The sequence below is a fragment of the Thunnus albacares genome, chromosome 5 (genome assembly GCF_914725855.1).
Source record: "Thunnus albacares chromosome 5, fThuAlb1.1, whole genome shotgun sequence".
NCBI lineage: Eukaryota > Metazoa > Chordata > Actinopteri > Scombriformes > Scombridae > Thunnus > Thunnus albacares.
Window position 1 is genome coordinate 11,003,966 of NC_058110.1, and position 23,778 is coordinate 11,027,743.

A 23,778-nucleotide genomic window follows, 5' to 3' on the forward strand; every position below is an offset into this window, starting at 1 on the left:
TCAGGACTCTGGCAGCGAGAGTGTGACTTTCTGGAGGTTTTTTTTTAAGGGTGTGTGAGGTGAGAGACGGCGTGTTGTAAATCAGTTTTTGAATGAAATCACATAGTGTCACTGTACATTTGGATATAATATCTTAATGTGTCATATCTTGACCTTCTTGGACAGTATGTGGCTTGCAGCGATAATAAATGATAAGCTAACACTCAAGACAACACAATGTTGAAGAATTTCAATGCGTAATCATTAACAATTCTTTTTTTTTTACCTAAAACTATTTTTAGACCAACAACATTGCAGACAAAGAGACATATTGATTTTTAATAAGCACAGTAACAGATGATAACAGACTTTCACAACAGACATTATGTCATAACAGGAACGACTCAAGTGTAATTAATATCATTAATTAAGACTGTATTCCAGCTAGATGTGCCAGAACAGAGTCATCATTAATATTAGTTACAGCTGAGCGTTTACTGCCAGAAGTCTAAATGTATTCTGTAAAAGAGGAAGATTTAACACTAAATCTAATAATGTGGGGAAATGCTGCTGCACTGCTCTCAATGGATTTAGACTTCTAAGCAAAATGTACATCAGACACACCAGTCAGTGAAATCACAGCAGGTGGTTCTCAAAAAAAGGCAGGCAACACGATTCTGGTCTCACCAAAAAGACAGTGATGTTCAAAGCTTTACTAAATGTAGACTACTTCTTCTTATGGTTCTTCTTCTTCAGACTTTTTATATTTATTCTTTTTTACTTTTTTGTTTTATTCATTTTTATACATTAAACTAACTGCTGCTACTGCTTCTATTAACATAAAATACGTTACTTCTTGTCAGCAACAAGTCAAATCATTAATTGTTTGGTATGAGTGGGCAAAAGAATATAGCAAAACAGACCTTTGTTTATATGAAAAAAGGGTTATTACTTTATGTTCACAACTTTCTGTTTATCAGGTATTTCATAGCTTTCCTTCTGAATCAAATCAGAAATCAGTTCTATGTTCAAGATGCATTAAGTAATAAATGATCTCTGTCAAACTATCAAGCTTTCATCTGCTTACAGCTTCTTGAGAGTCTTGTATTGTGATTTTTCATCAGTAGCTCTCACAGTTGAACGTGGGTAACTCTCTTTACTTTTCTGTTCCTCATAGCAAGCACAGAAGTACCATAATTTGGTACTTCTGTGAGTCAGTGTTTCATCACTGACTCATGATATTATCTCCTCCTACAAGACTCACAACATATCAAACTGAAGTCAGAGGTTTTAATCCCCCATTTGGATTCTTGTATTTGAGTTTTGTCCAAAAAGTGCTACTGCTAACTGGGACAGACAGAGGCGGGGCGGGTGCTGGCTGAGTGGCTCTTTGATAGACAAACTGCATTATTTAGACTCCACAATGACAGAAACCACAACGAGAGACGAGAAAAGAAAGACAGCTCGATTGTTACATCTTTCAGTGGGGCAGAGAATCTCTCACACTACATATCCACTTTATTCTTCTTCTCTTCACGCAGAAAGTAGACAGATACTAAGGATTAGTGTTGGATTAGCAGCTCCAAAGGTGCTGAGATATGAGCAGTTTACTTAAGTGAGATAAGGATAAACTATTCTCCCTGTGGTTATATTATATTACATTCAATATTTAGGTTGTATTGAGTCTATGCCCATCATATGCGGATACCCATTTTGATGACATTTCGTAATTGATTAATATTGAAGTGGAGATATCCAGTAAATGTTTAACTGCAATCATTTCCTGTTACAGATCGAATATTGCCCGTATACTGAACAATGGTGAGCTACCACAGCAGGAAACCACTACTGCCACTAAAGCTGGAATTAAAGGATAGTACGTCTAACAGTAGGTCTAATTTCAGAATGATTAACTTTCGCTCAGTGTTAAGAAAGAACTGCATTATCCTCAATTACCCCTTCTACAAAAAAGTTTTAGGGAAAGCACTGCTATCAAATATCTGTCTTATCCATACACAGTTAATCTTGACATGTCTGTCTTCAATTCTCCTTAAAACTAACAAGAATTTGAAGAATGCGGTGGTATTTTCTTCATCTTGAGACAAATGAAACAGACGATTAGGAACAAAGGCTTCTCCTCCTTTGAAGTCTTTAGAGCTAACAATAGCGGTATTTTACCTCAACACCTGTTTGCTCCTCAAGCCTTATATTAGATGCTTTCTAGTTTGTGTGTCGATATAAAAGGAAAAGAGAAAAGCACACAGCGTGAAGTTCACGCCCATGTTTTGTGAAAACCTTAACGAAATAGTTTGGCATTTTGGGAATGCGCTTATTAGCCTTAATGCCAAGAATTAGATAAGAAGATTTATACCACTTTCATATCTGTGTGTTAAATGTGAAGCTACAGCCAGCAGACGGTTAGCTTAGCTCACCATGAAGACAGAACAGTTAGCTTGGTTCTGTAATGGTAAAAAAAAAAACAAGATCTACGTACTTTTAAAGCTCTCTTACAGATTATATCTCATCCGTTCAATCTTTATAAAAACAAGTTGGTTTTAAGGGCGGTTATTTGTTGGACTACAGACACAATGAAGTCACTGCGCCTCGCCCAGAAACGGTCTGGCACATAAACCACCTTAAAACCACAACTTGTAGTTTCACCCTTTTTTTTTGTACAGATTAAACCAACAAGATATAATATATATATATATATATGTTAAGTAGTGACCTTTACAGGTGCTGGCAGGTGTATTTTGTCTTTATGCTAAGCTAAGCTAACGGTCTACTGGCTGTAGCATCATATTTAACACACATACATATGAAAGTGGCATCCATCTTCTCATCTAACTCTCGGCAAAAGGTTTAAATGCTAAAATGTTTAACTATTCCTTTCATGGAAGCCACAGTTACCACCAGCTTTTTTTTTTCCTTTTTTGACTATTAAAATAATAGATGGATATTTTTATTATCTAGGAGGCAGCTTTGTACTAGTGGTCCAGTGTAAATTCTGCTGCAAAATTTTCTTTATAGATTTATCGATGAAAAGGACACAGAATCTCACCTCCTCTCCAGGCATGAAGTTGTTGTGACACAAAGGACAGTGGTTGGAGCCTTTACCCGAGGTGGGGGCTGAAACAGAAACACAACACCTTTAAGCCATCTGTTATACAATTACGGAAAAGGTCCCTAAAAAAACCAAAGAGTAAAATGATAAAATTACACCAATTAGGAAGAACTGTCAAAGACAACAAAGCACCTTTGAGGAGTGGGAACATAAAGGTTTAGCACAATCTATCCAAACTCACAATTCAAATTTCATTGTCTGTTGAAGAGACCTGCTCTCTTTCTTCAGGCTAGTAGGTACAGTTACAGTAAACAAAGAAAAAAGAAAAGGTGACGTCAGCTTTAAGATAGTAAATCCTGGCGACAGGGCTCGGTAGTTTACAGAAAACTTAAAGAACCAACATTATGAAACACACTGACTTTTGAGAAGCATTGTGAAAACACTTGAGGCATATTTTCAGGATCAGCATGTTTTCAGGAGGTGTCCAGCACTGTGGGATAAACTAAGGTCAGCTTCAAAAATTCAGGCTGGGAAGAATCAAGATAAAATCCAGGATGAAAGATAGATAAGTAGAAGTATGTTTATCCAACCAAGGTTGGTGAATCAATGTTTCAGGAAAGGTGTCTTTTTAGGACGAATGTAATGGTTAATCTAAATGAGGAAATTACTTTTTTTTTTTTGTGTGTGTGCTCTGTGAGAGAGGAAAAGTGAGCTTTGAGTAGAAGTTATTAGAAAAAAAAATGCTCTGACAAAATGTGAGACATAAATTAGATAAACTGTTTATTATACTCATAAACTGGGTAATATCAAGTACAGTTGCCAGCAATCATGATAACTGGAGTTGGAGGACAATCAACGGCAGTTAGGCAAGGTGCTTCCTGGAGACCAAGTCAACAAACTCGGGTGACGGACGCAACAAGACAAACCCAAGTAGCCTCGTAGCTATGAAACACTGACATCAAACAGTAAATTGATTTCAGTCTGACGTATTGCAAACTTGACAGACGTCTTGACAGTGCTGACTTTTGAGGAGAGCAGCAGAATCCAAAATGGAGGAAGCCATCATTTAAGTAATATGTTTATCATATTGGGGACTATTTTCGTGGAAGCACAACAACAGCGCTCCGACAGTTTGGTATTTTCCTGACCTTGAAACTTGTTACTTGTCTGTGTGGTACTTTGGTGACCAGCGCAGAGCGCACGGTGCACAGGTGGGAGATTCATTCAAATAAAGCAACTCAAAGCGAGTTGTTGTATTTTGGTTGAAATTTGGTCTGAGATATGCTGAAAACAAGACTTCTCAGAACCACGTCTCTCACCTATCATCTTCCCGGGGTCAATCTACACTGTCACTTTCCAATAAGGACAAAATGCAAAAAAAAAAAATTCTAAAAAAGAAAATAACAAACAAAACAAAAACAACAAACAAACCAACCATAAAACATTTTCAGAAATGTTCAAATGAGAGCCTGAGAACTCACGGTTGCAGGCGGGACCCTGGACATGTCGAGACAGGTCTTCAGTGGCCACAGCCTCCGAGCAGCGTGGGCACTGGCTGAACTTGGAACTGCTTTCACATTCACCCAGTAGGTGCTCTGTGAGGCTCGCTATCTCGACTACCTGCGAACACAATGCAGAGCTGCACACAAAGTCTTCAAGCTTTATTACTGATGTGATGATTAAACATCTGATTCCTTCCTTCCTTCTTTCAAGAGGATTAAAAATGTGCCAAACCTTTTGAAAATATAACAACCTACCTGTCTACATTCATCACAGCGTCGCAGCATAGGACAGTTTTTCCAGTAGTGAAGGTCCAATCCATCCTCTGTGAATGACTCATCCTTTTTACCGCAGAATATACACAAGCTGAAACAGAGTGTGTAGATCATATCAGATAACAAACTATAAAAGAATCAGCCTTGGTACTGGAACACTAACTGCGCGCTAGTGTAGGTCTCCATTGGGTGATGAGTTACTTACTTGTCCAGATAAGTGATAGATTGTTGGACGTCTACAGAGTGTGCTATCTCGTTCTGGGGCAATTTTGTGACAGCTGGAAATTAAGAAGATTAAGAAGACAGTATCTGTTACTTGTCATGACTGGAGGCCACAATTCTAACCAACTAAAGACTTTAGAGAACTTAAAAATGATGTAAAGGCAGAGTAGACTCATGCCAGACTTGTAAGGAGCATAATTTTGTTTACAGAGCTCTGTACATGTAAGCTTTGATGACTTGAGTGATTCCTTCATGCCAAGTTGTGAGGATACACAGGCAAATGTAATAATACACCACAAAACTAAACTAGCAACAAATGAAAACTTTTTAGTCAAAATAAAATCTAAATTCAAGTTGTAATCAACAAGATGTTCTTATATTTTCTTGCTATGTTTGCTGTTAAGTGGGTTATTGGTGTGGCTTGCCTGGACTCTTCTGTTTATAGCTTCACAGAAGAAATAATTGGTAGCCTCAGTGTCATGCCTTAGATATTAATATACTGCCTTCCAATGGATCTTTTGTTTGTACCATACTTGGGGTTCAAGTGGTTAAACTCTTGAGGACACTGTTGCTGGGACAACAAAAGTAAACGCTGTGAGGATCCTTCTGTTCGTTAAAAATGGTCAGTGTGTGATTAGCGTTTTTTTGCATTTCAATGCCTTTCTGAAGAAACAAAAACAAAGAATAGGGACAAAAGAAACAGACTTCCATTTATGTCACAAGTTGTGGCCTTGAAGATACCTTAAAATTTTCACTTGGAAAGTTGTTAAATGGACCTAAAATAGTAGGTTGTTCATATGAGCAGGTCACATCTGAATGCATTAGTGTTTGCATGACTCAAAAGACTGCATCTTCACCATACTGTTGTTTTGTGACATAAATCAATCAATGCGAGTAGGTACTGAGACGCGTCTGTCTGATTGTGCACATACTTGTTTTACCAGCCTTCTGGGACTCTTTTTCAACTTTGGGAACTTCTTTCTTGGCCATTTGTCCTTTGGTGCTTTCATTGCCTCTTTCCTTTATAAGCAGACAGACAAATATGAATTAATGTAAGAGAGCACATTTCTAAAAAAGACAAGCTATCACACAAGAAAAACTCTACACAACTTTATCTGTCAGTTGTGGATTAATGGTGGAACTGCTCTTCATAAGACTCTCATGTATAATAATATAATGTTCGAATGATGTTATCTGTACATGTGAATAACTGAGTTTCTGACCACCTACAGTGTAAAGCTTCTACCAAGTCTGTGTGGAGTCATAAATACAAAGTAGTAGCCATTATGAGAGGTGATGTAATTGCAGTCTGATGACAGCTCCACCTACTGTGATCTCTTTCAAGGCAGCCAGCTGCTCCTGAAGTGCGTGGATCTCCTCCTTCTCCCTTTGCCCATCCTGTTGACCACCGCCCTTCTTCAAAGTCTGGGTGAAAAGTGACAAGCCATTAGCCTCAAAGTCAAAGTCAATTTGTCTATCATTTCCTCTCTGGTTGCTTCCTTTCTTCTCTCTTTCCCCAATTCTTCTTCATTCTGCAATAGATAGTTGCTATAATTTCAGTGTCACAGGTCTTTCTTGTTCACCACGCCAGCTAACAGCTCTGCAGACTTGGAGCTGCAGTGATGTGGTGTGATTGTGTTGGCAACAGCTCACACAGATGAGACCAGACATTTTAGAAGTTGAGCGCTACTCAACAGCATGACCATTACGTAATGGGAACGCTAGGTCTCTAATAATGCCAGTAAGAAATTAAGTTTGGTCATTGGGTGACTCACAAACTTTATGGTAAAAAAAATATTGCACCATGCCAGCTTTGGAACATAAGCTGCCTTGTTTACTGGCTACATTTGTGATAAAAAGTACACAACAACAGATGCTGTGTGATTTTGATAAAATGAAAAAAGTATGTCTGGTTTGTTGGTAGTGCAATTTCACATAGTTGGTGATGAAATTGAGGTTTTGAAATAAGTGAAACACTGTATCTACTTGATACCATCAGCAGACACATGCATGGATCAAGTACAGCTTATTTGTTTAACCAGATGAGTAAAAGAAAGACTGAGAGAGAGTGCCAGTGCTGGCTTTAGTGGAAGAAATTAGCTGTCTGTGCAACATGAAACCCCTCATCCTCTTCCCTGTTACTGCCAGCTTAAAAAATAAAAAGACATGACATAATGTATTCTCCTCTAAAAGCTCATCTCTTTTCAGCTTTAGAGATTGCTCGCATCTGCCACGTCTAACAGTCTGCCATCTACCAGCTGCTCCTCGCTGACAACAATCTGTTTGAACAGAACAGTGTGAACACACCCTTTGGCTGGCAGTTTGATGCACATAATTTTACCACAGTGAATACAGATGCCATATAAATGTTAGAATGTTACATATATGTTTTGTTATATATGTATAAATAGGATATTTCGAATATCTCCTTTTAAAGTGACGAAGATGTCAAGTATGTCAAGTAATGAGAGATTAATTCGTAGTGAAGAAAAAAAAACACTTCTTGCCTGAGTGTCCACCAGCTTTCCATCGATCTTGGCAAAGCCATCAAAGAGGGTTTTGTAGAGGAAGTTCTTCCGTGTGGCAGCATTGTTGGGTGGAAGGTAGCTGAGAACAGCACTTCTGTGCTGCTGGTACATGGATAAGATGATGCGGACTGCCAGCTCTCGAACCGCAGACGCACTGTGCTCCAGCGCCGCTGTACAGAACTGACAGAAGACAAAAAGCTTTCTATTAACATGTGAACGCTGAAAAGTAACAGAATGTTGAGTGACTGACTGAGGATGTTACTGTTAAAACATCCAGTATGTCATTAGGTAATTTCAACATTGATCCATATCTGGAAGGCAGGGGCAATGTTGCTGCCATTGGTAGAACTGAGTGGATCAGCATAAAACGTGGAGTCCCCCAGGGTTCAATTTTTGGACCTCTATTATTCGACTTCCTGGTTTTCAAACAAACTCCAGGAGGACTGAGCACATTATTCCTATTGTTTAATCTTTTCTTGTTGGTCCTTTAGATCTTAAGGAAAAAAGAAAAGAAAGGATATCTCTGGGGGGAGCAGCAATCAGCTAAAGACAGACAGAACCGACTTCCCGATGATCTTAAATGCACGTCAACTTTAGCCACTTTCAAATGTAAATGAAAAACTATACTGAATTCCTTTGCCTTTGATTTTTTTCTGTTATGTGTTTCACCAGTGAAACTGTATTTTTGTCTCTTGCTTTATTTGATTTTTTTTAAACCTTTATTGTGTTTTTAAATGTTGTTCTAGTGCATTTTTGGCCTTGTGTAAAGCAGTTTACATTGCCTGTGTTTGACAGGTGGCATAAAGTTAACTTTGCCTTGTCTTACCTACAATACTGTATGGTGAGGAAAAAGTGCAGGCTACAGTCAATATTCAGAGCATCTTGCTTTTAAATAGAATTTAGTTCTACAAAAGTGTTTCAGGAAGCAATATTTGTTCTATCAGTCCAGTTTCATGTGCATAAGAACATCATTGTTGAGGCAGTCCTCTGAGAGAAGTACACATCATGACGTAAAAAGGGCCAATTATCCGACATAATCCCTGTGAAGAGAGTCGCAATACAATGGAAATCCCGCCAACAGAGAACATTAACATCCAAAGGTAAACTATGCACAAAGGCCACCCATCCCTTGCGCAACAGGCTCAGGGACAGGCTACCATTATTCTCTGTTGTCTCTGCTGACCACTTCTCATTTTAATTACAGGAAATTCAATCACCCCCTTTTTTCACTCTGGCTCCTGCCTCAGAGCAGATCACCCTGGTAACAGTGGAGGAAAAAGGAAAAATGTTCAAACCATAGCTGGGCTAACACTGTAGAGCTGTCAAAAGGGCTTGTGTCGTTGCAGCTGAAAAGTCAGTCTGTCTAGTTAGGTGACAAAGGCAAATAAATACCAGAGACACAGTATTTTTCCTGCAGTTCAACTTCATTTAATAAATAATTAAAGCAACTTGAACAGCTCACACAAACACTTTATACGTCCAGCCTCCGCCCAACACAACTGTCAACACAAGGAGATTGTGTGTAGTCATACTTCTCTGTCTGCAGACACTTGGTTCCTATAAGATAATCTATAACAATACCACATATGGTGTCATACCTGTCTCGTAAAACTACCGGTTTTTGCATTTAGTTCCACTTTTCAAATAACTACACTTCCTAGAATCAGGGTCACCGTGTTTCATGCACTTCAGATAATTCTATTTCTTTTTCTTCTTTCTTAACAAACTAGACATTAATTTTCCTACACAAACAAGGTGCGAGACATGTTGGTGAGACATCTTACTTAAAAACAGAATAATGTGTTTTCAACCTATAAAGGTCAATAGACAGGGTCAATGTTGTTGTATTTGTTCTTTAAAGACAAAACTGATCAGTTGATCACACTTCTACACTGGATTAATGATCATCAAAGTATTAATACACTTGTAATTATCATTTTTTCCTCCACACTTAAAAGCTTCACAGCTAAAAGAGGTGACAAAAACAGCCACCAGTGAAGGTTTTAGCTGTCAGTTTAAGGATTCAGCTTGAGTGTATTCAATTAATTAAAAGATATGACCTGTTGTTCTTCCTGTTTAGATGCAATGACGAGTATATGAAGGTATATGTGTATATATGTAGAGGTAAATCTGTGTAGACAAGTATACTTTTTTCTTAACTTTTGGAGGGGAGATTTGATTGTAAAATTTATGGTTAAAAATGTAACTTAAAATGTTTTTATTGTAACCCACCACCTTCACTGGCACATGCTATGGCTACATATCTAGTGCATCTATCTCTATGCAATAGCGGAGAAGAATCTTTTTCTCTCTACTCACACACATACAGTTGAAACTGTATGATTTTGCTCTGAGGCTGCGAGTTTGGGTTATTTTATGTACCTTGAGGAAAAGGACAACTATCTGAAATGGGTCAGCCAAGAGAGTTTACTAAAGGAATCAAGTTGCCATTTTTAACCCTCTGTACTTTTTAATTAAGAGATATAATGTTTGTTGCAATGTAATAGTATCAGACCAGGTCTAACCATCTCTGTTAGCCTGGATTCAGACATCCACAGCGACAAAATCCAAGGATGCAAAACATTTTTAGAATCTTAGTGATAACAAAGTTAACAATAAATGAAAGCTAAACTATACTCTGATTGGCACAGTGTCTAGACACTGAAGCTATGGCTAATCAGGTATCTCATCAGATCATAAAAAACAAGGCAATTAGCAGACAGCTTTTAACCTGGTATCTGTTGCATGTTTTTCATCAAACTGTTTAATGCGACAGGAGAGAAGGCAAGCCCCCCTGTCACATCTCAATCGAGGCTGAAAATGTTTTCCAAGCAAATTTGGGAGGCAGCCAACACAAAGGGGACAGGCGCTGAGCAAGCATGCACAAACATGCAAACACAGGCCACCCAGTGCCACCTGTGTGGCTTTGGCTTCAGAAGGTGGAGAAACTGAGAGGAAACCTAATGTAAGATGAGATTTATCTTTGTGAAGAACTGTTTTGAAGAATATCTTATTTTGGTATTGGTTGGATGTTTTACATGATTTGATTAATGGTTCATGATTTGATAAATATATTCTTTGTATATGTATGTAAATTAAGGAACTATATCACACTTGTCTGTAGTGTCTAGGATATTTTAGATTGGGTGTATTTAATTAAGTAATAGTTAACATTAACATACATCAACGTTACACTAACAATTTGTCCTCACTGTTAAAAGCCATGCATGGGAGGGGGATGGGAGGAGGGCCGGTCGTAAAGTAGAGAGGACAGGATGGCTCATTGGCCTGCCCAGCCCGGTCAACAGTTGGATAGTTTGCACGTAGATATTAGGTCACTGTTGGAAGCCAGAAGAGTGCAGGGGATGAAAAGTGGATGCCAGTGGTGACAACATTGACTCAGCTGACTGGAGCTTAGTGACTGCCTGTTTGAATGAACTGAATGGCCATAGCAAACGAGGGAGGGACTGTTCCCCTTTCAGTTAGTCACACCATAATTGCTAAGCCAAATGTAACGGAAAATCCATTTGATGGATGCTTACTTTTAAAGAGGAATAATACAGGCATTATACTGCATGTATTTCAATACAGTACATGTGCTATCATGCTGTAGAGGGTATGTTGTAATAGTTATGTCCAGATTGGAAAGAGCATGAATGGGGAAATAGAGTTGACACTTTGCCAAAAAACAACAGTAGTTATTAACAGCTTTAGTATGGAAATCTATGATGGCCTGTTATGTCCAGTGGCACTTTTTGGGCTGCTGTTGCTAATATTAAGATTTAAAGTTTGAAAATCCCCTAAAATTTTAGTTTTAGTTTGTCCTCTAGAATATTTTTGAAATGGTGGAAAAGCCTCAGCAACCAAATTTAGACAGTGTGACCTAAAAAGTCTCACAGTATGGAAGATGAGAGCTGCCATGGTTGCAGGGTTTTGGCTAGGTAATCAATAAAAAAAATAAAAAAAAAACACAACAGCCATTCCAGCTGCTCTCAGCTTCCACACTCTGAAACTTTCAGGGTACGACTGTCTAAATTTGTTTTTTGAGGCAAATAAAGGTTAGCTTCTGAATCAGAGATTTATAATAATTTGAATTAATTAAGGAACTCAACAAGAATAGATAGATGTATGTAGCATGTTTTAGGTTCCTTACCGTCATGACATTGTTCAGTGTGAATCCAGAGTTCTCTGTACCAAGTTCAGCGAGTAGCTTCTCTAGCAGCTCGGCCCGACTCTGAGCCAGACGGGAAGGGAAGTTGGATTTGATGGGCTTCACTAGTTCCCCAGGGATTACCTGTAGGGTGCGCACATCCTTCAAAACAGCAATTTCCTAAATGGGAAACATGGGATAAACAATGACTTGCTGTAAATGTCTTTATAGACTTACAGTATGCACCTTTAAATTAAGTAATACTTGTGCTGTAAGTCACTGACAAATCATATGTGTGATGCTACACGTGGTGATTTGTCATTCAACACATCTGGCAGAGAGACAAGTCATGACAGAAAATACAAGTGTACAATAAAAGTAAGGCAGAAGAAGGTTCTTGGAAAATCTTCTCTCAGCTGTTTGGCATTTTAACCTCATCAGGTGAGTGGAATGTATGTCGGAAATATGTGACACACATGATACAACACAGCTTTTGAGAAACAAAAACAAACATAAAATTTGTCAGTGACATACAACAAGGCATTCAGTCATTGCTCTAATGGAGCTCTGAACAGATCCAGAAAGGCCAGGCGATGAAATCAGAGGGCTGAGAGTCATTGGACGGGCCTGCATGACTGTGACCTAAATTGATCTGTTTGAAACAGCAGCTACTGTTGCTCATAAAGACTTCCTCCCTTTTTCACTCAACACACAAACATACACACACCCATGGATGAGCACACTGCAAAGAATTCTACCCAGCACACATGTTCATGTAGAGTTACACATCTGCTTCACTTACTGTACATCACCACTCAATCCACCATCCCAGTAACATTTTATGGTCTCAGCCATCAGAACATATAAAAGGGCTGCCCTCCACTACAGTACACAAATGACAAACACCCCATCTCCTTTACTGAACCCGCACTAATGTCTCGGCTGTAATTAAAGGCTACAAGCAGGCAGTCGAAACAGCTCGGTGTGACTACAACATGGGGCTTGTTTGAATGCTGCATATTAAGAAACATGACTTATAACATTTCAAGTTCCTTCTTAAAATGCAAAAATCATCTCTGACATACACACTAGTATCTACACACTGTATGTAATTACAATATATTAAATAGAGTTTACAGATGCTATAATGTGTGATATGTATGGACACAACCTATAAAATTGGCTAACCCAAAGGAGAAGACAAATCATGCTTGAAAATGTTGTATTTACAGCTTCATGAATTGCTTTTTTGGCCACAACGGGCAGTGAAACAATTAAATGCAACATGTGATGAATTCATTGTTGTGTTCAGATTATAAGCGTCCCAGTGATAAAGGGTTAGGGTACCTGGTTCTATCTGGCCAGTGATTTTTGTTGCATGTCGTCCCCCCCTCTCTCCCAACATTTCATGACTGCCTTTTAATGATAATCGTCCAAGCTGATTGCATAAAGTAACATAAGATGCAAATGGATACAAACAGATGCATATCTTTATGAATGGGGATAAGGAGAAAGGGAGAGGGGTCTGGTGGAAAATAACAGAGAGTATGGGAGATCCTGGAAAGTTTGGACATCAGTCATCTGCTTTTTTTTTTAGGTGAATAAACACCAACTGTAAAAACTTGAAATTTTGCTTCAGGCTCAGTCTGAACACACCAGAAAAATATTAGTTGCATCTAACAGCTAAAAAGACAGATGTTCACCAGCTAGTTCCTAACTTTGTCTCTCTGCTGTTCAGTGCTGGGCAGGAAGCATTTTCAATAAAAAGCTTAATGAGAGCTGAATTTGCAATGCAAAACCAAACCAATGAGCTAAAAGAGGCTAAAACACTGGCTAACTTCAGAAGAGGGTAATCATTATCTAAGAATTTTCAGTACAAGTACAAGTTTCACATTACATATAGTTTTCACATTGACATTTTATCCAACATTAAAAAACATAAATATATTGAATAGTGCACTTTTCAAGAAAGATTGGAAACTAAGAAAGAAAATAAATGATAATGAACATAACATCAAATTGGGTTTTATAACACAAATATGATGTATAATGCACCATTATTCAATGTATTCAATCTTTTACCAGACCTGTGATAGTTTCAAACACATACACTGTATTTATATGGACCGTTTTATTAAACTAATGGAATAGAAATGATTTGAATGATTAGCAGAGTAAGGATTTCTCATGTAAACAGCTTGATCTGAATAAACTAGTTCATTCTGTTTCAAAGTACTAGTTCTAGAAAGACATTTGGTCAAGTGAACATTTTTACAATCCTGAATTCAGTCCTCTTTCTGCACATGTTCATCCAAATGAGCTCAGCATCTGCAAAGAGATGCACAAGTTTCTGTTTCACTGTTAGGAAATAACTTTCATTTTTTTGAGTGTTGTGTCTTCCTCGTGAGTGCCATGTAATTTCCAAGAGGTTGCGTCGTATATTCCGATGAAACTGTTGACCAGCAATACAGAGATAGACCAATAAAAGTACCACATGCACACACAGGTAATCTTTTCCAAAGTTTACCTTTGGTGGAAAGTTAGATTGAGTGTTGCACAAGTTTGAGCTGTTTCTTCTGTTTGCTTACTGTGGGGCATGAAAGTAAGACACCTGTCCGATCACTGTTTTAAATGTGTGGTTACTGACCATCAGAATGATTTAATGTGGAAGAAACAAAACATGCTCCATTTTACTGAAGCAACTGTCTGCTTACACATACAAAAACACAGTTAAGCATACAAAACAGTTTTTTCTACTGTTACTATTATTCATACCAATGACACTCTACTGACATCAAGATTATTTGTATATTTACTTATATCCTCAGGATACCATAAATCAATTAACTGATTAATTGATTGGCATAAAATAAATAAATGTTATGGTTAATTGGTGCATTTGCTGGTCCCTGCATACTGAATGTGAGGCTTTGCTGATTTTCTGTTTCCTATCAACATAAATTGAATTACTTTGTGTTTTGGACAGGTTTTTTTTGGATATTGTGATTGGAATTCTTCATCATTCCCTGACAGTTTACAGACTTAACAAATAAACAATTTTATATATTTGAAAACATAGCTAACAGGATGATCAATAATTCAAATAGTCTTTAGTTGTGTCCCTAACCTTGACTTCATAAATTGGGGTAGGGTTAGAGTAAACGCTAAAGAACAACTAAGCTTTTCTACCATTTTTATTTTCTTGCAGCTTATCATAATGTTTAAATAATGGCACGGTTTATTGTTTCCATACATCAAGGACACACTATATGATCTAATGATGTAATTTAAAAGTGTGTTAATTTTCTAATTTCTCATTTTCTAATGCAGGGATACCTGCAGATGGAAGTTACAAACACTCTGTTCTACATTTCTGAGTGGTGTGTCTTTTTTGAGAGAACCATCTAGTTTCAGGAAATTGAACAGAGGGCTCGCCTTCTGTTAAACAACCCCAGTCACAGTATACTCTGATAAAGCTATTTCTTCAATCCATAAACACAGCGATAAAACAAAAATAGCACCAAGCACGTGCGGCTAACTTTTTCCCCATGTTTGCCTTTGGTGGAAAGTTGGATTACGTGTTGCATACACTGGAGCTGTTCTATCTTATCTCATTGTGTGGCGTAAAAATGCGGCAACTTTCCAATCATTGTAACAAACCTCAGCCATTTTCTATTTTCTTTCCTCTATGCCTATGAATTGAGAGGGTATATGTTCATATACTGCATACAGTTTGCTACAGTGATCACATTTAAGTACATTTACTATGCATTTATTATATAATATTTTAACTATACCACAGACATTACTACTCACCGGTACAAGAAAGCAAGCAGAAAACATTTTTATAAAGAAATCTATATATAGATACAGCATATGCTGGATAACACTGGCTTGAGAGGAGAATTGTTTACTGGGTAATGGAGGACAGAAATTTCTTTTCAGAAATCCATCCTCTTGAAAATCCATTGTAGTTGTATTGGTTTGGTTGCCAATGTGCTTGGGTTTGCGGTCCTGGTATGTGTTCCACCCTTGACAGTCTTGCATTGGCCCGCCTCATGGGATAGGGAGGTCCCTTTTGTGTTTGTTACAAGATGATGTTGGTATGTGTAGAAATTAGACTGTCCTCCCAAAAAAAGGACACAATAGGTTGTATTGTAAGTCGCCCAAAAACGACATATAATTGCATTTGAGTGACCAATACCATCTAGTGGCTCTAGTAACTATGACCCGGAGCAGTGGTGCAGTTCAGATAACGTGTATATAAGTTGACTAATTTCCTCATTTGGAGGTGTTGGGTTGGGTGGATGGCATAGCCCAACAGTGGCTTTTGCCAAAGGAAACTGCCATTTCCAGCTGCGAATGTCATATTTCCAACCGCAAGTCAGGACAGTTTTTTAAAAAACGTGACTGTGATAGTCCCCTCACCTTAACTTTGTGGTTATTATAGTAGCCATGATGATGAAGGTTGCCTAACTTTAAGGAAGCACTAACTTTAACCCACACCACGTGTTTCTCTAACCTTAACAAAGTGATCATTTTAATCCAAACCACGACCCTTCCCTAAACCTAACCAGACCTTAACCACAGTGCTGTCACATCATAAAACATCATTATTTTTAGCAGTGATTTGTAACAGTTTTAGAAAGCACAGACAAATGGTGTCGTCCTGCCAATTACTGCCGACTGGGGCGATAAGAAAATGCTCCTATGTGAGTCACATGGTAAAACAACTTACTTGGTTGTCTAATTTGGAGGACTTGTTTGTCAAACTTGAGATATAATAACCATAAACAATGATGATCATCATCAAGGACTTCAGGAGCCTCTGCAGTACATTTTACACTGTATGCCAACAAGACTGCTTTGATGAGAAATCTGCTAGCTTGCTTTGCGGGATGCTGATTTTCCAACAAAATCAGACTAAAGCTTTCACAGAGTTTTACACAAGCAAAGATGGTAAAGGGAGTGAAGGTGGATGGACACATTTATTGCAAAATCATTGTCTCTTCAGTCAAAGCTAAGCTGCTATGGAGGCAGAGGGAAAATCTGTGGTTTAACTCCAGCTGTAATTCTAATGCTGGTGTCAAATTTTCAGTCTAGTGTGTTACAATACCTGTATGAAGGCAGTGGCCGTAACCCGGAGGCGGCTGGCTGGGTCTCCGGTTCTGGCCAGCAGGTTGGGCCAAGTTTGCTCCAAGCAGTAGGTCACCTCAGCCCTGCCCAGACCCAGACCTGGGATCAGCTGGCTCAGCAGGAGCCGCAGCAGCTTCAAGGAGGCCTGGAAGACCTACATACAGAGCCAGTGGACGTTAAGCTAAACACTCGGTGGACTTTCCAAGAAAAGCTAGCACAAGGGTGACATCAATTAGCAGAGAGGCTAGACTTGGCAATTTGTAGTTTGAGTTTTTTTTATATATACTCGCTAACAAGCTAACCAGACATATCCACCAGACAGTGAAGTGCCAACTAACATATTTCTTACAGGTAAATTGAATAACTAGTGCATTAGCAATATTTATGGAGTTTTGTGTACACCAAGTAGATTTAGACTGGAAAGGACATAATACAAACACCCTCAGCTACATTTACACCCAGGATGAAATTAAATGACAGGCTGCTCAGACCACTGAGTTGCCAGAGAAGGGTTTTTTAAACATGACCAAAACTGAGGCACACTTGTGGATCAGAAAATTAACCAGTCAACATCTTAATGGAGTATTCTGTGTATAAATGTGGCTAGGAAAATAAATCACTTGAATTATTGCGGCACTACTCTTTTCATTACTATACAAGCTGTAGATGGTTTCCAGAGAGGGGTTACAAGGCCATCCTTGTCAAAACTGTTTGTTCAAGGAAGCCAGCTCTGGGAGAGAGTACTGGGGTTGCATATGGTACAGGGGAAACATTGTTAAGTGTGTGCATGTGTGTGTGCTTATGCTTTAATAACATGAACATTAGTTCTGTTTGTAACAGGAATCCAGAGAATGAATGATGAAGAGTTTGACAGTGACAAAGTAAATATATATCCATAACGGTTTCATTGGGCTGCTTTACAGGCAGCAGCCTCTGTTCAATTAACCTGAACATTCACAGCATTCAAGACAAATGCCTTCTGAGGAAATGACTCACGGATGACACTTTATCCAGGAGGGCCCTCTTGACCAGGAAAACTGCAGCTCTTATCATGTTTCTCAGCTCCTCTTTGGGAGTGGTGGATGATACCTGCAAAAGCCTCTTGTGCACAGCCAGAAGTGCATCCTCTCTGTAGGACCAGGTTTTGGAATATGCCCTAGCTATCTGGAAAACAAAAGAGGGCAAAAGAATAGCCAAGGAGGGGGAAATATATCACAAATATATTATTAGTTATGTAGATATTACCTCAGATGTGGAGAGAGGTTTGTATATACACTGTGTAACATATATAGGTCATAAATTACACACCCATACAGAATATCCACTGATATGTGTTTATTAACATTAAAGATGTTTGATAAGAAACCATTTAAGCAGTTCAATTCAATATTTTATATTATCAATGATATACGTGACTATGTGTAGTATGAAAGGTGTCACTCGTACTGTCAGACCCACAGAGATTACCCATCTCTGCAGTTCTCCTCAGTGCAATGGAGCCTTTTATCCACTGTTAGCTGACTGCTTTGGTTTCCCAGCCCACAAATTCCACTCTCAGCAACCCGATTTGCAGCAGCTGCAGGCTACTGTCAGCAAAAAAAGCTCTGATAAATCCTACTATAAGCCACCTGCCCAGCATTCATGGAAAAAACACGATGAAGTTATCTGAAGAAACTAGCTGAACATCTCGCAACTAAAGAGCCAGATATGTTTCTCAGGAGTTGGTGGACACGAAAAAAAAACAAAAATGCGTACATCCGCTCTAATAATGTCAAATGTTATGTTTCCAGCTTGTTCTTCCGAATATCAATCAATAATCAAATTAAATCAATAAATGCAAACAACCTACTGTTTCTAAATTACCTCAAACACACCATTGGTATTCAATACTGTGACTTCTTATTAGTTATCTGCTGACATACACATCTATACAAATATATCTGTGATAGCTAAAACAGGGCAATAACATCCAGTTACAGTACATAATACAAATGATCCTGAAGAAACACTAAAAAGTATTTGTTGGAAAAATCCAAGAGAAAATAAAACCCTTAGTTAGCTTAGGTAGTCATGTTTTTCACCTTTACTTTTTCTTACCAGGTTTTCTCCATAAATCTCTATGGGAAGGCCAGCCTCTCTCTGGGCCTTCTCCGTCAGGGGCTCTGGCTCTCCGCTCATCTCAGGGCTAGGTGGACTCTTTTGGATGTCAGGTTGGGGGGAGTGCCCTATTTCAGGGCTCTGAATGGCCTCCACTGGCCAGTCTTTCCTCTGAAGGGCTGGCAGTGGCCTCTCATCATAAGGCACACTGATAACCTGACAATGCAAGACAACAATGTGGAATTTAAAAACTTAAAATATAATTATTTTTTGAGATATAATATTTACAAAAAGTATATACAAAAGAATTTTTTTTTTGTTTTGTTTTTGTTGCCACAGTGTTTTGATTTATATGTATATTTCAGTATAAAAAAACTAGAAGAGGGCACTCGAGTGCAGATTTCCGCCAGATGTGTACAGTCAAGATGGCAGCAAACATAACAAAACAGGCATTTATTAATATTGTATCGTGCCGAACCTAAGTGGATGATTAATCTGCAGATGCTCCAGTTAAAGATGAGACCAAACTTTTTTATGGATGTCAGTTTTTGAGCCATGACAAAGGCCAAAATGTGGCCTGCGGCAGACTAAGTATGCCTTGTTTTTAGCCTTGCCGACTGCTGGAAGTGCCATGCTATGTTGTAACGCATACTGTAAACTGGCGAGGACTGCTGAAAAGACCTAAGTCTAAGCTTTACGATGGGCTCATAAGGAATCTTATCAATATTTATTTAAATTCACAACACAATCCGCTCTCAAGGTACCGAAATTTGGCACTGATTGATCTAAAATGGAAACAAGGCATGATTGGTTGTTTCTAGCGGAAACAAGATTCTAAACTGAAGCAGTTGTTGATCACTTCCGGCCCCTACTGACCGGTTAAGAGGAGTGAGGAGACAGCAGTCAATGGCAGTATGAAACAGAGCAGTCAATGGCATTATGAAATAGTTTTTTTCAAAAAATTGTCACCGCAACCATGAGAGGTCCTTGAGCATACAGTCATAAATGTGCACAACAATTATTTGGCTGATGGGTCCAGTAGCATGTGGGATTAGCTGCAAACAGATACACACATGGACACACACACACGACCAAATGCATGATCCCCTCCAGGCGTACGCCTGGCAGAGATAATAATACATTTTCAGGAGATTTCTCGGTTCAAAGGCTCTGAGAAAACTGATCTACAATTTCAAGCCTGAAAAGGATGTCCATCCTTTTAAAAAATTTATCACCTCTACCCTTATTCTTTTGACTCACTCTCACTAGTATTTGATCACTGAATAGATCGCTCATTTAACATCATGATGACAATGAATGTTTGACCCCTTTCTATACAAACCCAAGCTCCATCCAGTCAGCACTGTCTCCAGTGCCCCTAAGCCAACTGGCACCTTCCTGCCTCGTACAAGGCTCAAAGCCCTGCCTTGAGGCCAGGTTGGCAGCCGCTGAAGTCAGCCAACTGTTGCACGCTTTTAATTAAATAGTGAAATTTAAACCTGTAGTGGGGCTGGTCTCAGTAGGTGGTGAGTAAAGCATAAAAGCCCCTGCTGGTCATAATCTCCCTGTGTGCTCCGTGTTCCAACACTACAGAGGCTTAAGCCATGAGACAAGTTTCCCAAGGTGCCACAGTGTGGTAGATTATTTTTAGTCATGCTAGGTATGACAATGTCGGCCCATCAGTCTGTCCATTGGTCAGTTCATTGGACAGACGGTTGGTCAGTCCACAACTTTGGTCCTGACTGAAATATATTAACAACTATTCAATGGATTCGGATCAAATTTGGTACATACATGCATGGTCCACAGAGGATGAATCCTACTGGCTAGACCTGATGACAGCCAGACATTTCCTCTAGTGCCACCATTATGTTAACATTTTTCTTCTTTAATGAAACATTTCAACAACTAATGGATGGATTGCCATGAAATTTGGTACAGATATTTATGGTGTCCTGCAATGAATCCTAACGACTGACTGACTGTTTCCTGTAGTGACACATTTGTGGTTTTTAGTGAAAGGTCTCAGTGATGGGTTGATGTGAAATTTGGCAATTCAACATCCCCGCAGGATGAACTGAAATCACTTTGAATTTCTGACTTTTTCTCTAGCACCACCATCAGGTCAAAGTTTATGACCAAATACCTGCAAAACTAATGACATTAGTCTCAGCCTTAATTTGTGTTTTGTGCTAATTAGCAAATGTTAGCGTGCTAACATGCTAAACTAAACACCTTACCATTTAGGTCAAAGCACTGCTGGGCCTGATTACAGCCTCACAGAGCCGCTAGCACTGGTTTGTCTTACTTTATCTGCTGGTATTGAACATGTTTCATGTTTCCATGTGAAGATGAGGTGTATCCACAATGCGTTGATGATTAAGCACAAGGTTTGATAAAGTGGCACTTACGTCTATCTTGGGTACAGTAGACTGGGTGCAGGGTGTGTTGGGTTGGCTCAGTTTGGCCTCAACAGTTTCTGTGTCTGACAGTTGGTTCTGAGGAGTGTTAGATTTCTTCCCCTTCCTCAGTGTGTCTGTAGTCACATGGGGCTTGGCGGGGACTGAATGGTGACCTGGAGATGGCAGAAGGGAGGGTGGATCCTGGGCTGAGGTTGAATCTGCTGCCCTCGTGATCTGGTGACAAGGTATAGGGACAAAATAAAAGCCAGTTTAGGCAGGATAAGTTATGGGTATGTCATGATTTTTCCCCATATTTCCCCTTTTAACACCAAGAAGTTTTTTGTCCACCTGCAGTTACTACACAAGTGAAGCATCGCCATCAATGGTTGGTGACTGACCATTGCCATGTCCAGCAGGTTGTGAACCTCCAGCTGTTGGTAGACGCTCCTCCGGTACTCCTCCATCTGCTCTTTCTTCTTCTTGGCAAGGTCATAGTCTTCCTTTTCGATGGCACATCGCTTCTCCACATCATATCGAGCCAAACGCTCCCCCACCTGGAAGAGCCCGGAAAAGGGAGAAGTGAAGACAGCCCTGCAGTGACACATTGAACATACATTGCACAGGTAAACAGGGCTATCATACGAGTCTACTCCTGGTCTTGAGTTCCTTGATGGTATTCTTCTTGGCCTTGTGTTTTCTTAAGGGTTGTTCAAGTTTATTACAACTTGGATCCAATTTTCATACTTTTGGCTATCAGTGTTATTATTACTATCAGTAATAATAACACCTTACTCCCAAGTTCATTTCTGAGATTTGAGGGCGTGGTGATGTCATGAGGAAAGACATACGCACAGTCAGACGATCAAACGGGTTCTAAATAAACCCCCAGGTCAGCCAAACTTATTTTTAAAGAGAAAACAAGGCTGAATGCTACAAATATTACCCAAACTGTCCATCACCTCATTTCAGTGATGTCGCCGTGTTTCCAGATCTGAGTTATTACTTTGAGTAATTAAGTGAGTACAGTGTTGGTATAACCAACGGAAACAATGGCTAAAACTACAAAAATAATATCCGGGTTGAAATAAACCTGAATTATTATTTAAACCTAAGCAGAGCTGGTTTTGGGATTGACTTGGATATCACACAGGCAGCTCTGCCCTGCTCAATAATACAGGCCATACCCTGGTACAACACAACTGTTCGTGTGCCACATGGTGAATCATTAAGATTTACAAGCTGGAAATTTGACAAGAACTTCCAGTAACTCAGACACGTAATTTCTTTGTGAGGAAATTCCATTAAGCTGAATTAAGTTGCTAACCAGGCACCAAGCGACACAGTCTGAACAGCTACGCTTGGTGATTCTTTACTCTCTTTTGGACAAAACTAAGTGGTGCAATCCATACGGCAGCTGTTTCCCCAATTAATATTTTGGATTTCCAGCATGTAGTGCTTTTTTGAACTCTGGTCCCCAACTCTGTAAGCCCTTGCTCTTCCTTCAAGTGAAGTAAAGTGAGCTGTGTAAAGTGAAAGAAATACACCCAGCCAATGCTCCGCCTTCTGGCCTGTCTTTTCTCTATCATTTGTTTTCAGATATCGTGTAACACCATAAACTACTCTCTGACATCCTGAGGGTGCGATGACAAGGGATTTTCAGCATGACTACCTTGGCAACTGCTTTGTCTGTGATGCTAATATGCAATGCTAACAAGGTGCTAGTGTGTGTGTGTGTGTTATTTGGTTACAGGAAGGCTTGTGGTTGCAGGCAGAAGGAGAGACACCACTCGAGGACCATCGCTGCAGCTGTCGAGCGTATTAAGTATTCATGGTCAGCATGGTAACAATGTATACAAAGGAGGTCAGTAACAGGAATCTGAACAATGTTTAACAACTACTGTTACAAACAGTGGTGAAATTACACTGGATGTCTGTAAAAACAAAAAAAAGAAAAAGAAAAAGAGGCCTCACAAAGTTGAGATTTGAAAAGTAAATACTGTCATCAGTAGCAGTTGCAAGGAGTGTATGATGATATCTGGACCTGAATTATTTCCTTACCACAATACAACATTTCTCACAAATTTTACAGCAAGTGGTAATATTTCCATTGTAGTTCACTGCACATGGTCTGCATGTGGACTTCATTAATTATAAATTGGTTTGAAATGCTGTTTCTCAAAATTCAAACTCCATTTTCCTAACACACATTACTTTTAGTAAAAAAACTATGTAAAGCATGCATGTAAATGTGATGGTTGTTGCCACTCTATGCAGGATATAAACCATTAACAGACACTGATGACAGCCAGTTCGTATTTTAACTACAGGTAATTTAAAAATGTGCAATTGAAAGAGAGGAACAGGGAAGAAGTTCTGGTACCACCAGCTGTTATAAGCCAACAGAGAAAAAATGGTCTAGTCAAGA

The 23,778-nt window shown here is 39.1% G+C and overlaps 1 protein-coding gene across 3 annotated transcripts in view; it reads right to left on the minus strand.

Annotated features, from left to right (window-relative positions):
* cep104 (centrosomal protein 104) overlaps positions 1-23,778 on the minus strand; it is a 35,171-nt gene that overhangs the window by 4,021 nt on the left and 7,372 nt on the right. For all 3 annotated transcript variants that reach the window (XM_044351194.1, XM_044351193.1, XM_044351192.1), the window contains exons 8-20: positions 21,752-21,907; positions 21,363-21,587; positions 18,952-19,167; positions 17,851-18,018; positions 16,835-17,008; positions 11,722-11,898; positions 7,548-7,748; positions 6,370-6,465; positions 5,973-6,060; positions 5,024-5,096; positions 4,801-4,909; positions 4,525-4,663; positions 3,041-3,108 (exon numbers count right to left, since the gene is read on the minus strand). In XM_044351194.1, the coding sequence (XP_044207129.1) occupies positions 3,041-3,108; positions 4,525-4,663; positions 4,801-4,909; positions 5,024-5,096; positions 5,973-6,060; positions 6,370-6,465; positions 7,548-7,748; positions 11,722-11,898; positions 16,835-17,008; positions 17,851-18,018; positions 18,952-19,167; positions 21,363-21,587; positions 21,752-21,907 (1,890 nt within the window). The remainder of the gene's footprint in view (positions 1-3,040; positions 3,109-4,524; positions 4,664-4,800; positions 4,910-5,023; positions 5,097-5,972; positions 6,061-6,369; positions 6,466-7,547; positions 7,749-11,721; positions 11,899-16,834; positions 17,009-17,850; positions 18,019-18,951; positions 19,168-21,362; positions 21,588-21,751; positions 21,908-23,778) is intronic.